The 16,957-nt window shown below is 44.1% G+C and overlaps 1 protein-coding gene across 1 annotated transcript in view; it reads left to right on the top strand.

Moving 5' to 3' along the window:
* NEO1 (neogenin 1) overlaps window positions 1-16,957 on the top strand; it is a 223,333-nt gene that overhangs the window by 167,722 nt on the left and 38,654 nt on the right. Inside the window, 8 exon segments of the mRNA XM_040343027.1 lie at window positions 385-541; window positions 1,620-1,774; window positions 6,641-6,789; window positions 8,736-8,874; window positions 8,990-9,039; window positions 9,498-9,642; window positions 9,719-9,829; window positions 10,584-10,781. Coding sequence (XP_040198961.1) covers window positions 385-541; window positions 1,620-1,774; window positions 6,641-6,789; window positions 8,736-8,874; window positions 8,990-9,039; window positions 9,498-9,642; window positions 9,719-9,829; window positions 10,584-10,781 — 1,104 coding nt within the window.

Genomic DNA, 16,957 nt, shown 5'->3' with positions numbered 1-16,957 from the left:
GCCAAGGAATGCGCGGTGTGCTTTGCCACACTGATACCTTGGTCAGTCATTGGGAATAGTTCTGTGTTTTGCATGTTTGTGGGCAGCACGGCCAACAGTAGTGACACTTTGTAAGTTGATTTAAAGTCAAGATTCAGTGAATCCGCAACCACTGGAATTTGTTGACTTCTTATCAGTGAGGGTGTCTTTCTCGTTGGCCAGCTGCCCATGTCTGCATGGAGGCCGTGCCTGTTTTTTTTTGTTTATTTTCTGTTCTTGTTTTTTGCTTTTCGTGTCCGTGTGCCTGTGCTTGTCCTCCCCTCCCTCCCATTTACCTTCGTCAAGGTGTTACCGTCCCAACCTCTCCTGCCCCCTCACTGACCCGTGCCACTGCTCACCATGTAGCTGCCACACCAGGAGGCCCTCTTCCATCATCCCCGAGGGATGTCGTGGCCTCTTTGGTGTCCACGCGATTCATCAAGCTGACCTGGCGTGTACCTGCGGATGCTCATGGAGAAAATCTTACTTACCAAGTCTATTACAGCAAGGAGGGAATGAACAGGTGAGGTTTCTCCTATTAAAATGCTATAATGGATTATTTGACTGTGTCTATATATGGTAAATCAATGCAGAGATTCCCCACTGACCAACACTATAGTAATCTTAAAGTAGTTGTAAACCATTACATATACTCAGTGAAGTGACTGGTCTCAGGTGATACACAGAGCTGAAACAAATTCTCCTACATAAGTTGTACCTGTTTATCTGCAGCTTTTTCTTCTCTAAATCCCTTCAAAGTGGTGGTTTTTAAAACTTGTCTGAGCTGTCAGAAAAGTGGCAGGAGAGCTGAAGTTACTCTGCAAAACTCAGTAAGGAGAGTTCTGAGAACTGATTGGAGGGTAGGGACACACACACCCCTTTCACACTAAGCTGGGGCTGTCAATCAGTTGGAGGTCCCACCCCTGTCATCATTTTTCTCTTGGTGTCAGGAAAAACTTGTTAGAAGTGACTCCTGCAGATGGCAGAGGAATGAAACTCGGTGCTCTGAATTGAGACAAGTACACACTATATATGAACATGCTTTGTTTGTATATTATGTCTGAGGTTTAAAACCACTTTAAGAAAAACTAACCGTAGTATAGCTTTTTTTTTTTTTGCAGTTCTTGTGATTCACTATCTACATACCCCTTTTACTTTTTTATACCAAAATGTCACCTCCTGTTTCCCTGTAGTTGTGTCTGTTTGTCCATCCTGTATCCAAGCTCGCCAATTAAAGGTCAACCTCTTACACTGCATACAACAAAAAACTTTAAGCTTTTTTTAGGATCAAAAAAATGTTAGAATCTTTTTAATTGCGGTCAGTGATTTTCATTCTATTTGGGTTTAGCGTCGTTAAAATAACTTGGTGCCGAATAGTGAAAAATTACCTGGTCATTAAGGGGGTAAATTCTTTCTGGGGCTGAAGTGGTTAAAACATGCTGCAGCTGTGGATTTAAAGCATATTGGCTACCTGGGATTTCTCTACCCACAATTTACAAAGAAAAAAAAAAATTGTCACAAATATGCTTTTTTTTATTTTATTTGATTGCGTGGTTCATTTATCCATGTGTTGATTTTGTGTTTATATCTAATTCTTACAGAGAACGTGTGGAGAACACCAGCCGCCCAGGGGAGTTGCAGGTCACCATTCAGAACCTACTGCCAGAAACTGTCTATTACTTTCGAGTTGTGGCACAAAATAACCATGGAACTGGGGAAAGTTCTACCCCTCTGAAGGTGGAGACACAACATGAGGGTAAGATATGTGTGCACATAATTGCAGCCCTTAAGGCCATTTCTTAGCTTTGCATTCTACATGACTGTGGCTGGCCATAGAAGTGTGTGTGTGTGTGTGTTTTTTGTACTAAACGGCATGTATGCACATCTGCATAAACTGGTCATGTGTTTTTTTTTTGTTTTTTTTTAACATTTCAGTGCATTTAAGACCATCAAGCTGACTCTCCTTTGGGAGCATTTAAAGTGGAGGTCGACCCAAAAGTGGAACTTTCGCTTAATCCTCTCCTTGCCCCCTTACATGCCACATTTGGCATGTCATTTTTTGGGGGGGGGGGGCCTCAGGAGGAGTGGTACTTCCTGTCCCACTTCCTCTTTCTGCCCAGGGACAGCTTAGGCGATACTTCATATCGCCTACAGCGGCCCCTCCCTGTAGGTGATCGCCTAGGACACGTGACAGGTCCCAGGCGATCGTCTGACCAATCATCATCGCATGCAGTGCCCAGCCGTGAAGCCGAAAGCTGTCACGGCCGGGTGCCCACACAAAGAATGAAGACGCCGGAGAGGGAGGAGAGATGCGGAGCTCCGGCCGGCGCGTCGCTGGACCATGGAGCAGGTGAGTGTCTGTTTATTAAAAGCCAGCAGCTACACTTTTTGTAGCTGCTGACTTTTAATAACCATAAAAAAAAGCCTGGAACTCACCTTTTAACAGATGCAGGTTGATCTCTGTCCAAGGAGTTGGTGTTGATGTAGAAGATAATTTTAAGAATCATGGGGTGCATATGGATAATAAACTGGACCAGGAGTAACAATAAAGGTGCTGTAAAGAAAGGATCAGTTCTGCCTCTGTTTTTTTGAGGAGGCTGAAGTCTTTCAACATCTGTCAGATGATGCTAAAGATGTTTTATGAGTCTCTGCTGGCCAGTGCTCTCCTTTATGGGTTGTCAACATGTCTGTTTGCCAGACTATTGCTAACTGGACAAGACAAATTAATATACACTAGGAACCTGTATTCGAGGACGCTGCTTTTCTAGATTAATAAAACTTGGTGTGTACCAAGCTTTAGTCTGCCAAACCTGCCTTCTATGAACGTGTTTTTTGATAGTGAGGAATCCTTTGATAAATTTGATCAAGGAAGTCCCTGGGGAAAGGTGCTCCTACCTCACAAGTAAAAGCCTAAGCTTCCTACTTCTATGGTTACTACCTCTTATTCAGTGTAAGGGTCTGTTCTTTCTCACCAGGTATCAACCTCAAACCAAGGCTTAAAGTGGAACTTTACCTTTTATCTAAAAAGTTCCACTCAATCTCCCCCCCCCCCCTTTTTTTTTTTTGCAGCGGTGCACCTATCTTTTCTCTCCTAGATGAGCAAAGTGGGACTCGCAACAACTTCCTGGGACATGTTTTCCAAGATTCTCCTTGCACCAAATTGGCCCAGAAGGTATCTGGTATGTAGACATACTCAGGCTTCTGGTGGATTCCCCTTGGCCTCTTCCAAATACACCAGACTTGCTGGCCCAATGCCAGCTATGCCATCCTGCTTCTTCATTGCTTGCTTTAATGGCACACCTGTTGTAACTCGAGTCCTGTAGTATAGGAGTATTTTTGACTTATTTCCACCTTACTGTAACTCTGCACCAGGAAAATTAAGCCTTTCATGTGCGATAATAAATCTGGTGAAAGGCAAGAGGTTGAACTCTAGGGGGAATACTCTTGGCACTCATATTTTTGCTTTTCTTCAGTCTGGTCTTGACTGGCATCTGGGCCTGAGTACCCTTAAGCCACAGTTTTCTTCTTTTCAGAAACCACCTGCCTCACAATTTCTTATCAAGACATTTCTTCAGGGGGTTGCTCATATAGGCCCCCCAATCTGACCTTGTGTGTCACCTTGGGATCTCAACTTGGTGCTTTCTTTACTTCAGAGCACCTACTTTGAACTAATTAGAAACCTTCCTTTTAGAGCAGTTGTCTAGTTTTCAAACTGTAGATGTGGCCCTTCGCTTGCCTCTTTTTTTTTTTTGGTCCTTTTGGGCAACATTCCATCCACTGATGCCTTTAATGGAGCACCATCAAAGTGGCACACTCCCTCTCGCTAAAACAAAAGATGGGGCACGGTTTGGTCCCCCAATACACTGGCCCTTTTGTTTAGGAAATTTGGAGATCCCTGCTTTATATATATATATATATATATATATATATATATATATATATATATATATATATATATATATATATATATATATTATATCTATGTATATATATATATATATATTATATCTATGTATATATATGTGTGTGTATATATATATATATATATTATATCTATGTATATATATGTATTATATCTATGTATATATATGTGTGTGTGTATATATATATATATTATATCTATGTATATATATGTATATATGTGTGTGTATATATATATATATGTGTGTGTGTGTGTGTGTGTGTGTATGTGTGATATATATATATATATGTGTGTGTGTGTGTATGTTTATGGTAGCCATTAGGGTTGCACCGATACTAGTATCGGTGACGATACCGAGCATTTGTTCCGATGCTTGATCCGATACCTGGGCAGTCGGGCGATCGGTGGGAGAGCTGCAAGCACCGATCTCCCTGTACAGATTTCAATAAAGCAGCCGACAACCGCTTCTCCTCCTCCCTCCCGCAGCTTTCAGCTGCTTCATTGAAATCTATTCAGAGGGATCAGTGCTTGTAACTCCCCCCACGGCTGCACTGATCACCTCTGACTGTCCCCGTATCCTTCTCCAGCCCCCATCTGTGTCGTCCTCCATGCTCCGCTCCAGTCCCCCTCCGTGATTCTCCGTCCCCTTTGTCCTTGATCTGTCAGGAATGTGAGTGGAGAAAGGAGTCGGTAAATCTGTAATTTCATAGCTCCTGCCTTTTTCAAATGAACAGTGATCACTGACTCTGTCCATTCATAACTGAGCATTGTAAACTTCTTCAGTTTGAGAGGAGAGGAGCCTCTGTCTCCTGTCCATTTCCAGTGCAGCTGAGGCTGCAGAGAATGGGACTGGGGAGTCTCTCCTAAGTCCCTTTCCCTGTCTCAAAAGGGAGATGTCAGGGGTCTGCTAAGATTTCGGTACTTGTACTCAGTCTTAAAATGGTATCGGTGCAACCCTAGTAGCTAGGGTTGCCACCTCATCCCTTTAAAACAGAACACATAGTAATTACACAGGTTCTGGGGCCAATTTTAATGCAGATAAGGCACCAAGTGAGTTTGATTACCACCTTAATCAGCCACAGAACCTGTGTAATTACTATGTGTTCTGTTTTAAAAAGATGAGGTGGCAACCCTACTAGTAGCCATTATGGTAGCCATTACTTCTGTTAGGCATGTTTTCCTCTAAAGAGCCTTTCCTTGCTTGGCACAAGGACAAGATACTTAAGGTGATCTCTTCTGTCCACCTCAATGAGAACATTGGGGTTGATTTACTAAAGGCAAATCCAATTTGTACTACAAGTGCACTGGAAGTGCAGTCACTGTAGATCTGAGGTGGACAAGGAAGGAAAATATAAACAGCATTTTTGCTTGTACATGATTGGATGATAAAATCAGCAGAGCTTCCCCTTATTTCAGATCTTTCCCTCAGATCTAAAGCGACTGCACTTCCAAGTGAACTTGTAGTGCAAAGTGGATTTGCATTTAGTAAATAAACCCCAATGTTTTTTCCTTCCCTGTCCCCACATCGGTGTCTTGATCCTCCTCATTGCTTAACAAAAAAATGGAGCCCCAGGGAGTGGGTGAGGTTAAATGAGTGCGCCATAGCAAATCCTGTACTGTACTTTTACAGGCAAGTCTAAATTCCTGTGTTCACTTGCGAGTCTTGGGTCCCTTTCACGATGTCGTGACTTGAAAGTCGTGCCGTTTTACGGCGATTTTGTGGCCGGGATTTCAGCGAATGAACTTGAGTTCTATGGACCATCAAAGTCAGACCAAAGTAGCACAGGGACTACTTTTGAAGTCGGTGTGACTTTAAGTCGCACAGATATGAATGGTACTCGTTGGAAATTATGGGGTTACGTCTTGTCTGCAGTCCTAAGTCATAGGAAAAGTCGCACACGTGTGAAAGGGGCCTTATTGGTTGATGGTTTCATACATTTAGTATCTGCCTGATGTCTGTGTTTTTAGAATGAATTGGGTTTCTTTTTTTTTTTTTTTTTTTGTCTAGTCCGTTCAAGTGAAATATAAATTTTATTAAATCGTGTTCATGTTTAACAAGCCTTGCCTCTAATGCCGTGTGATTATATGTTTGGAGGAGGCCAGCCATTTTTGCACATTACACATGCAGGCTCTGCTTGTTTGTACTAACTACTCTACTGTGGTTTTGCTAGTCAAGTTTTGTCAGAATGAATATCACAGACACTCTGTAGTCTCTAATGACATGAAATACCACCATGCACCTGATGGCTGTAGATACGATATTGAAGGGGTTCTAAACCCTTGTGTTTTTTTCACCTCAATGCAGATTTTTTATTTATTTTTTGCCTGGAGTTGGGCTTTAAAGTTTCTTGTAGATATGGATATGTGTTTACACAGTAGATGAGATACCCCTGTATGGTGGCCTTCTCTCCAAGTCTTAGAAAAAACTAAACTAGTAATGTAAAATCATTGTTTGTGATTATTCTGTTTAGTAAAATATGTTACAGAATAATAATTTTACATTATACTGGATGGGATTTTTTGTTTAATTGAGAGCATCCATCTTAATTTAGGAATACTGTCTTCTAATCTTGACCTAAAAAATTAGCATTAAATTAGTATTGTGTTTTGAAGTACATAATTCACATGTGAAGCTGTGGTTGCTATCGGCATCCTTTTTTTTAATTATTTATTTAGAAGTATTTTTTTTCTACTTTACAGTTCAAGTTCCAGGTCCTGCACCAAATTTAAGAGCCACATCCACCTCCCCAACTTCTGTCAGTGTCAGCTGGGAAACTCCACTGTCTGGAAATGGGGAAATACAAAACTACAAACTCTACTACATGGAGAAAGGTGCAGGAAATGAGCAGGTATGTAAATGACATAATGGGACCCTTTTGTAATAGGTTTCATACAGAAGAGTAACAAATCTCAGAACTGCCTTTCTAGCACAGAGGAATCATTGAGGTCTCGGGGTATCCTTGCTTATTATTATATCTGCAGTACAGTACATAGCGTTTTCAGAAAGAAAGATTTAGATAGAGGAATAAATAAAATAAAAAAGAATGTGGTATACCTTTTGATACCCTTTACTGCCATTTACTATAAAGTTATTCATTATAAAATTCTACAAATTGTCGGGACAGGAACTCGGTTCATGAAATTTGTAGTAGCATTTCACATTGATGGTCAGTGGAAAAGTGTCCTTTACAATGGGGGTCAGTGAATGCCCCATTTACACTAATGGTCAGTGTAATTCCCCTTATATAGGTGGTTGGTGGGCTGTGGTTAAGGGTTCCATTATATTGGTGAAAAATGCAGATAGGAAGGCTAGTGAGATGAATAATTAAAAAATCCCTTATTGCATAAAACAATAGTGGAACAGCATCAATACAAAATAAAAATAAACAAAAAATCAAACCTAAAATCCTCGTATGGTGAATGTTAATACCAGATGATTCCGAAAGTGACATCACACGGCTCATTCTGACAAGTTGTGTCACGGACACGTGACTTTCTCATCTTTTGAGAAAGTCGTGCGTCGGTGACGCAACACATTGGGAGGAGCCGAGTGAAGTCACAGCTGAGACCAGAAGTTTGGTTTTGTTCGCACTGTATCATCGTGTGACCCTCCTTGGTCACGATCTACTCAGCCCATTGCCTCTATTTTAACTGTAAGTGACTACGTTGTCTTAATAAATTTTGTCTTAAAATACTACACTATGAAGATCCTTACTTTTATTCCATGTATGAGTCGGGGATCATCTTGTATTCACCTTACGAAAATTTAGTTGACTCCATTGAAGCGCATTATTCTTTTGGTGAGCGGCCATTGCACACAGTGGTGGATTATCCTTGGGCTAGAACACTGGCTTTTCACTATTGTTTGGATTATCACTGGATCACATCACTGTAGTGTGTATATATAGACAGATTTTATAGTGTTTACCTTCTTTACATCTGACTTTTTGCAATTATGTCTGTGGAGATTATTCAGTTTGATTAATTTCAATTCATTTTTGTATCCGCATTTTCTATGCTGATTTTACTTACACTGTGCACTGTATAATGTTACATTTTTTTGTTTATTTTTATTTTGTATTGATGCTTCACTATCTTATTTAATAAAGAATGTTTTACTTTACCTCACTAGATTGAGCGCCATCCTATTTATCGTTATTTTTGAGTTTTATATATGTGGTGACACTATAAGAGCCGGTTCACACTGGGGCGACTCAGCCGCCTGACAAGTCGCGTCCCATTGTATTCAATAGAACCGTTCTAATAGGAGCAACGCAAGTCGCTCTGACTTAGAAAAAGGTTTTTGTACGACTTCGGGGGCGACTCGGGGCGACTTGCATTGACTTCTTTACAGAAGTCATTTTGCAAGTCGCCTCTGAAGTAGTCTTCAGGAAACCTTGCCGAGTCGCCCCAGAAGTCGTGCCTCCCCAGTGTGAACCGGCTCTAAGGGTTTGGCTGCCCTCTCTTTAATTGATTTATCACTGCCTCATTCAGATTTTTGCACACGGTTTTATTATACTGGGAAACGATTCGTTTTTCAGACTACACCTCTTTACATTGGTGGTCACTGTGAAAAATGCTCCATACTTTGCTGGTTGGTGGAAAGAATGCCCCCTTACAGATACCTGAAAAGATCATTGGTGTCAGTGGCAGGCATAAATTGCTGCTTGGTAAAGGCACCCCAGCAACACCTGTTGCGAGAAACTATTTTAGAGTAAAATATGTTTTTAAATTCTCATTTAATGCTGGACTGCTCCATGGTTCTGTTTTTACCATTCCCCTTTTAAACTTGCAGGATATTGATGTGGGGGGACTCTCGTATACTGTCACTGGACTGAAGAAATACACCGAATATACATTCCGAGTTGTGGCGATTAACAAACATGGGCCAGGAGTGTCAACGCAGGATGTCATTATCAGGACTCTTTCTGATGGTTTGTGTTACATATTTTCTTTACTTGTGATTCACACTCCTTTTCTTTGTGTACTTCTTCTCCGTGGCCTTGCTCATGAGTGCTGAATTTTCCTTGTCATTTGCCTATATTCTAGTACCCAGTGCTGCTCCTCAAAACCTGACCCTGGAAGTGCGCAGCTCACAGGTAACCCCCTGCGTTCACTCTCATGATCTTAAAATGCTCAGACATTTTCTTATCATAAAGTGCCTGCTTCTTACAATTATTGTATACATTTTCTGTATGATGGGTTCCCTCTATACCCACAAACCTGTAAGTTCTGTTTAGAACATCTTTCATGTGTATGTATTGTAACCATTTGTACCTACTTATCTACCAGAATGGTTAGTGGTGAATAGATAAAAGATTGTACCATAAAAGAACACTTGAAGTGTGCCTATAGCCTAACATTTTGTGAATTATGTTGAAAAGTCTGCCAGTTCAATATAGCAAGGCTGTCTACTATGTCTATCATTGTAAAGTGTAGGGATGGATTTTAGTTTGACATTTGGCCCAGTATGAAAATTTCAGTTTTACCTTTGAACAGGAAACCGTTATTTCAAAGCTCTGGTATGTTTAAAATGGTTTACTTTTTTAATTCTTAGAGCATCCTAGTGCAGTGGCAACCCCCTCCTCTGGGCACTCAGAATGGACAGATTGTAGGTTATAAGTTGCGTTACCGCAAGACTGCAAGAAAAACTGAAACTATTGAGATCCTGGTAGAAAACCAGCTCTCACAACTTGTTACTGGTGAGTGCTGTCGCCTCTCTGCATCATCTTTGCTTTTTGCGATGCCTCTGAAACTGAAGAATGCTTTTATCTCCAGGGCTAGAGAAGAACACAGAATACAGCTTTCGGGTTGTGGCCATGACCGTAAATGGGAGTGGACCAGCCACTGACTGGGCTGCTGCAGACACATTTGAAAATGATCTTGATGGTGAGAGAACTTGTTTGCAGGGTGATTACCTTCCAAAGGAATAGCATGCAAATAGTAGCATTCTGAACTGTTTCCCTTAAAAGGGTGTTGGAGTGACAGTTCATACAGTTTGATGTAATGTGTGAAGTAGGACAGCCTTATTCACTAGCCTTAACACACAGAGGAGTATCAGGAATGCAGAGGAGCTTGTATGTCTGTGCAAATCTAGCACATTCATTTCTTAAATGATGCGCTCACTGTTGGAACATGTTACATGTTCTACCCGTTTTTAGGGTAGAACATGTAACCTGTTCCAGCATCAGCAGCTTCATACCCCTCCTTCCTGTGACAGCGGGTGCGGACCTTCTCTATGCACCCTCTGTCACAATTTGAAAAATGGCACATCCGTGCGGGCATCGCCCCACATGGCTGCATCATTCATGTCTACAAGTACCGCCAGCCATTGCGGATGGTAGCTTTGTAGTTCTCGTGAACTGCAAGGGCGCTGGTGAGGGTGCTCTTAGTCCATTTATCTTCCTGCTCTTGGGCATCTGACTGACTGTACAAGATATTGGCAGACAGCTATCCTGAGCGTCTAAAGGAGCCTTATATGGCACCCATGATCTGCTGATCACCGCTGCAATGCTCTGAAGGCTCCTTAGAAAAAATAAATGCAATTTTTTTTACTTTGTGTGATTCATTCTGTATTGTTGTATACCCGTTGTGTTGAAAGTTTGCTTTAGAATGTTCAATTACGGTGTTTTTGCCCCCTCAGAATCACGTGTTCCTGATATGCCAAGCTCACTTCATGTGCGTCCTTTGGTGACCAACATTGTTGTTAGCTGGACACCCCCAGAAAATCAGCATCAAGTAGTTGTCCGTGGTTATGCTATTGGTTATGGACTTGGAAGTCCTCATGCTCAGACAGTTCGTGTTGACCATAAACAGCGTTACTACACCATTGAAAATCTGGGTAAACTATCATGTTGTGTTTTTTTTGTACATTTACCTTGACTGTTTTGTTTGTTCCACACACAAAGTGTAGCTAGACTAGGGCACCATGAGCTCATCCCTTGTGCTTAAAGTATCACTATAGCCAAAAGGAATAGTCTAAGTGCCGCCTCCTAAGCATTTTTTTTTATTATTATTATTTAAACACCCAGTGATTAGGGTGACCACATTTCCAAACTGCCATTCAGGGACACCCCCCCCCCCTTAAAAAATATATGTTTTTTTACATATTTTTTTGCGTATTTTGGGGGCAGGGGCGTATCATGAATCAGCGGGCCCGTGTGCAAGATCAAAAGAGGGCCCTAGGCCCCATCAAATGCTGCCACTGTGCCCCATCTAATGCCACCACTGTGCCTCATCAAATGCCACCACTTGTGCCTCATCAAATGCAGCCACTTGTGCCCCATCAAATGCAGCCACTTGTGCCCCATCAAATGCCACCACTGTGCCCCATCTAATGCCGCCACTGTTCCCATCAAATGCAATCACTTGTGCCCCATCAGATGCAATCACTTGTGCCCCATCAAATGCCACCACTGTGCCCTATCTAATGCCACCACTGTGCCCCATCATGTGCAATCACTTGTGCCATCATATGCAATCACTTGTGCCATCAAATGCAATCACTTGTGCCATCAAATGCAGTCACTTGTGCCATCAAATGCAGTCACTTGTGCCATCAAATGCAGTCACTTGTGCCATCAAATGCCACCACTGTGCCCCATCAAATGCCGCCACTGTTCCCCATGAAATGCAGCCACTACTGTGCCCCATCAAATGCTGCCAGTGTGTCCAGCAATTGTTGCTACTGTGCCCCATCAGATGCTGCCAGTGTGCCCATGAATTCTCGCTACTGTGCCCATCAGATGCTGCCAGTGTGCCCATGAAATGTTACTACTGTGCCCCATCAGATGCTGCCAGTGTGCCCATGAATTGTCGCTACTGTGCCCCCATCAGATGCTGCCAGTGTGCCCATAAATTGTCGCTACTGTGCCCGCATCATATGCTGCCAGTGTGCCCATGAATTGTCGCTATTGTGCCTCAAATTCTAGTGTGCCCATGAATTGTCGCTACTGTGCCCCCATCAGATGCTGCCAGTGTGCCCATGAATTGTCGCTATTGTGCCTCAAATGCCAGTGTGCCCATAAATTGTCGCTACTGTGCCCCATCAGATACTGCCAGTGTGCCCATGAATTGTCGCTATTGTGCCTCAAATGCCAGTGTGCCCATGAATTGTCGCTATTGTTCCCCATCAAATGCCAGTGTGCTCATGAATTGTCGCTACTGTGCCCCCATCAGATGCTGCCAGTGTGCCCATGAATTGTCGCTATTGTGCCTCAAATGCCAGTGTGCCCATGAATTGTCGCTACTGTGCCCCCATCAGATGCTGCCAGTGTTCCCATGAATTGTCGCTATTGTGCCCCATCAAATGCCAGTGTGCCCATGAATTGTCGCTACTGTGCCCCCATCAGATGCTGCCAGTGTGCCCATGAATTGTCGCTATTGTGCCTCAAATGCCAGTGTGCCCATGAATTGTCGCTACTGTGCCCCCATCAGATGCTGCCAGTGTGCCCATGAATTGTCGCTATTGTGCCCCATCAAATGCCAGTGTGCCCATGAATTGTCGCTACTGTGCCCCCATCAGATGCTGCCAGTGTACCCATGAATTGTCGCTATTGTGCCTCAAATGCCAGTGTGCCCATGAATTGTCGCTACTGTGCCCCCATCAGATGCTGCCAGTGTGCCCATGAATTGTCGCTATTGTGCCCCATCAAATGCCAGTGTGCCCATGAATTGTCGCTACTGTGCCCCATCAGATGCTGCCAGTGTGCCCATGAATTGTCGCTATTGTGCCTCAAATGCCAGTGTGCCCATGAATTGTCGCTACTGTGCCCCCATCAGATGCTGCCAGTGTGCCCATGAATTGTCGCTATTGTGCCTCAAATGCCAGTGTGCCCATAAATTGTCGCTACTGTGCCCCATCAGATGCTGCCAGTGTGCCCATGAATTGTCGCTATTGTGCCTCAAATGCCAGTGTGCCCATAAATTGTCGCTACTGTGCCCCATCAGATACTGCCAGTGTGGCCCATGAATTGTCGCTATTGTGCCTCAAATGCCAGTGTGCCCATGAATTGTCGCTATTGTTCCCATCAAATGCCAGTGTGCTCATGAATTGTCGCTACTGTGCCCCCATCAGATGCTGCCAGTGTGCCCATGAATTGTCGCTATTGTGCCTCAAATGCCAGTGTGCCCATGAATTGTCGCTACTGTGCCCCCATCAGATGCTGCCAGTGTTCCCATGAATTGTCGCTATTGTGCCCCATCAAATGCCAGTGTGCCCATGAATTGTCGCTACTGTGCCCCCATCAGATGCTGCCAGTGTGCCCATGAATTGTCGCTATTGTGCCTCAATGCCAGTGTGCCCATGAATTGTCGCTACTGTGCCCCCATCAGATGCTGCCAGTGTGCCCATGAATTGTCGCTATTGTGCCCCATCAAATGCCAGTGTGCCCATGAATTGTCGCTACTGTGCCCCCATCAGATGCTGCCAGTGTACCCATGAATTGTCGCTATTGTGCCTCAAATGCCAGTGTGCCCATGAATTGTCGCTACTGTGCCCCATCAGATGCTGCCAGTGTGCCCATGAATTGTCGCTATTGTGCCTCAAATGCCAGTGTGCCCATAAATTGTCGCTACTGTGCCCCATCAGATGCTGCCAGTGTGCCCATGAATTGTCGCTATTGTGCCTCAAATGCCAGTGTGCCCATAAATTGTCGCTACTGTGCCCCATCAGATGCTGCCAGCCAGTGTCACTGTTAATTGCCCCTATTTGCTCACCTTTTGATGGAGTGGTGGCACAGGGTAGTCTTCAGCCAGCGTTGGTGGCCTTCTATTTTGTCAGGACTTGAGGAGGCAGTGAATCGGGCCGCTTGGGCGGGAGCCGGGAGGAGCCTGTCTGGGCCCTGGTCCTGCTGGAGCCTGGAGGAGCCGGAGGTCAGACCGGCAGATGTGACGGAGAGATGACACAGGCAGCGGGCGGGAGTCGGTCACGGACGGCGGATCGAGCAGCTGCAGCAGCTGACAGTGGGCAACCGAGGCCTGGAGTGGGGGAGGAGGAGGTCTGCCCTAACGATGCTGCGCTGCGCTGCTGCTCTCCCTCCTGCAAGAACCGCGGCTGGCCGCTGGAGGAGGAGGAGGTGGGGGTGGAGTCGTCGGAGCGTCAGGGAGAGCGGGACACGGGTGACGTCACTGGTTGCTACACGCCAAGCGGGGCGTCCCTAGCAACCAGTGATTTAGAATCAATAAATTACAAGCGGCACTGTGGCAGGCTGGCAGCAGCGGCAGTGAGTGTGTCAGACTGTCAGTCAGTTGATTCCGGGACCCTCTATTGTCCCGGTTTGAAGGCTCCCGGGACACGGGACAAAAATGTAAATTACGGGACGATCCCGGGCAAACCGGGACACGTGGTCACCCTACCAGTGATCCTGGTAGTTGATGGGCCCTTCTCCTGCAGGGTGACAATGCTTCAATCACGATTCCGCTGCAGTATCGTATCCCTGCGCAGCTGTGTTCTTTAAAGCGGAACATCATTTTTGGGGGGGGGGGAGCGGGCGCCCTTCCTTCCCCTGCAACCTTCTGGGAAACATCACAAAGCGCAGTGCTGGGCACAGATGCGCAGTTGAAAGCAGCAAGGCTTCACTTCTGGGTTCCCGAAGTGAAGATGCTTGCACCTGATCAGATTTAAGAATCTGCTTCAATGAGGACATTGCTGGATCCAGGGGCATGCAAGTGTCTTTATAATAACTGTAGCTACTTGACCTTTATTTTTTTGGGTTAGAGTGGAGCTTCTCCTTAAGTACGTAGAGGAGGAAGTTATCAGGGTTTTCACCCTATCTCCAGTACATGACATGGTGCATGACTGGTATTAAGTAGAGTGTTCTGGGTCAGAGGGAGTGATGCAGGACACCCTCTCGAATACCTCTCCTTGGATGGTGGATTCAAGACTTCAGCAGTCCTTGTTTTTCTCCACTCGTAAGAAAGGTTTGGCCAGAGAGAAGCCCATTTGTAGCAGCATTGAGAAGCCTGTCCTAAAATGGATTGAACTTTGTTCTAACAGTGCCATCATGTGGACAATTTTTATTTATTTTTTTCTTTCTTCCCCTTAGGTTCATCTAATGAACGTACTAAAAAATTAAGTACCAGCCATGTAGTGTAGTACAGTTGCTTCCTGTACAGTTCTCTGATGAGCGAAATTTCCTTTTTTTTTTTTTTAGTCTAAGGCCTAAGGCTTGAAAAAGCTCAGTACAGCTTTTTTTTTTTTTTTTTTTTTTTTTTTACTGAGCTAAAATACAGCCCATTCATTATAATGTGCCTATGCACACAGGCACGTAAACAAGCACAGTGTTTTTTCAGTAAAAAATAAAAATTAAAATCAGCATTTTTGGTCAGTAATTTACACCACATTTGTGCGCAAATTCGCACAGATTTGTCCATTGACATTGTCACTGTGAGAACAAGCATGCGTGCGAAAATACGTAAAAAAAAGTAAATGCTCAAACAGGCGTATCAAGTGCAAGAGGCCTAAGGATTGTAGTGTTTGATACTGAGAAGTCTTCATGTAGTTATTTAATTTGTTAGGTGGGGGTATAATTTTATCAGTTTGCAAAAAAAAGCATATTTTGTTATACAATATAGTTGTGGTAATTATTATGAAAACCAGTTCAGAAAGCTTTAAACCAAAAATGTTATTTTGTTTAATGCCTACTGTGAAATAAGTTGTATAATGTAATAGCAGGAGAAAAACCTAGACACTGTGCTATATCTTCTTAAACTCCTCAATCCAGCCTTTGAGCTGAGTTTGTTTCTGAGATATTTTTTTTTTTTTATAAACTTTGTTTGTTTTCTGCAATTACAGTCATCAAAAAGGAAAGGCACAGTAATCGGTACAATATAGGCATATCATGGCACAAAATGCAACCAACTCACATCACTCCACTGTACTTCCCTCCCTCGGGATAATTGCCCCGGTCCCTCAATGGAGGAACTAGAAAAAACGTTACTCCCGGGTGACCCATGTGGACCAAACATGGCCACATGTAATAGTTACCTGATAGGTACAAACACCCCCGACCCACACACACACACACACACACACGCACACTCAAGCATCCATCCAATCCGTCCACCAGCCCCCCTGACGTTCACCAGAGCCTCCCCCCATAACCCTTTATGGCTGAGAAAGTGGGGTATCCTTCCAGAAAGAGTCTGCAATATACAGCCATGGTTGCCAGATCTTGCTTAACTTTTTGGGGCAGGCCCTGCCTTTTATATATGCATTTAAATATGGGTAAAACCTTATTCACCATACGATACAGCATTTGAATGTCCGGGGCGGACGCACTTTTCCACTGTAACAATATCCGTTTCCTAGCATAGAACAAAACTATTTGAATCAGAGTCCGAGCATGCGTTGTAGGTATAGAGTCATTGAGCACCCCCAACAATCCAGCCTCCGGGGTGAGAGGAATCGAAGTGCAGAGAGTCCCCAAAAAAAGAAAACCGTTCCTTCCAGTACGATGATACAGCAGGGCATGACCAAAACATGTGTATGTAGTCTGCCTCGGTGGAGTCACACCGAGGACAAGAAGCACTGGAAATCGTACCCATGCGGGCCAACCTGGCAGGAGTATAGTGTAGCTGGTGGATACATTTAAATTGAACATATTGATCATTGGACCCAATCAGATCAAGGAAGCAAACCTCCGAGGCCTCCTCCCACCCCTCCTCGGACAGCCCCGGAATATCCACCCCCCATTTCCGCCGAGCATTCAGGAAGGGTTTAACCCCTACCGACTGAAGGCGTGAGTAGAATGTCGTAACCAGCTTCCCCAAATCTAAATATGACATGAGTGCCTCTAGAGGCGATTCCGTGAGCTCCTGGGTCAAACCCTCAAATTGAGTCCGTATTGCGTGGCGGAGTGACATATTCCTGAATAGAGCTCTTTCCGTTATCCCACTGCGTACCTTCAAATCCTCAAATGAAATAAATGTGTCCTGAACAAAGATGTGTGAAACACGTGTGACCCCCATTTGGGTCCACCACCCGGAGTCTGGGTGGCCCAGGAGCTCAGGGAAGTT

Source organism: Rana temporaria, chromosome 3, assembly GCF_905171775.1.
Source record: "Rana temporaria chromosome 3, aRanTem1.1, whole genome shotgun sequence".
NCBI lineage: Eukaryota > Metazoa > Chordata > Amphibia > Anura > Ranidae > Rana > Rana temporaria.
The sequence above is the reverse complement of the archived record's forward strand: the minus strand, read 5'-3'. Positions and strand labels throughout refer to the sequence as shown.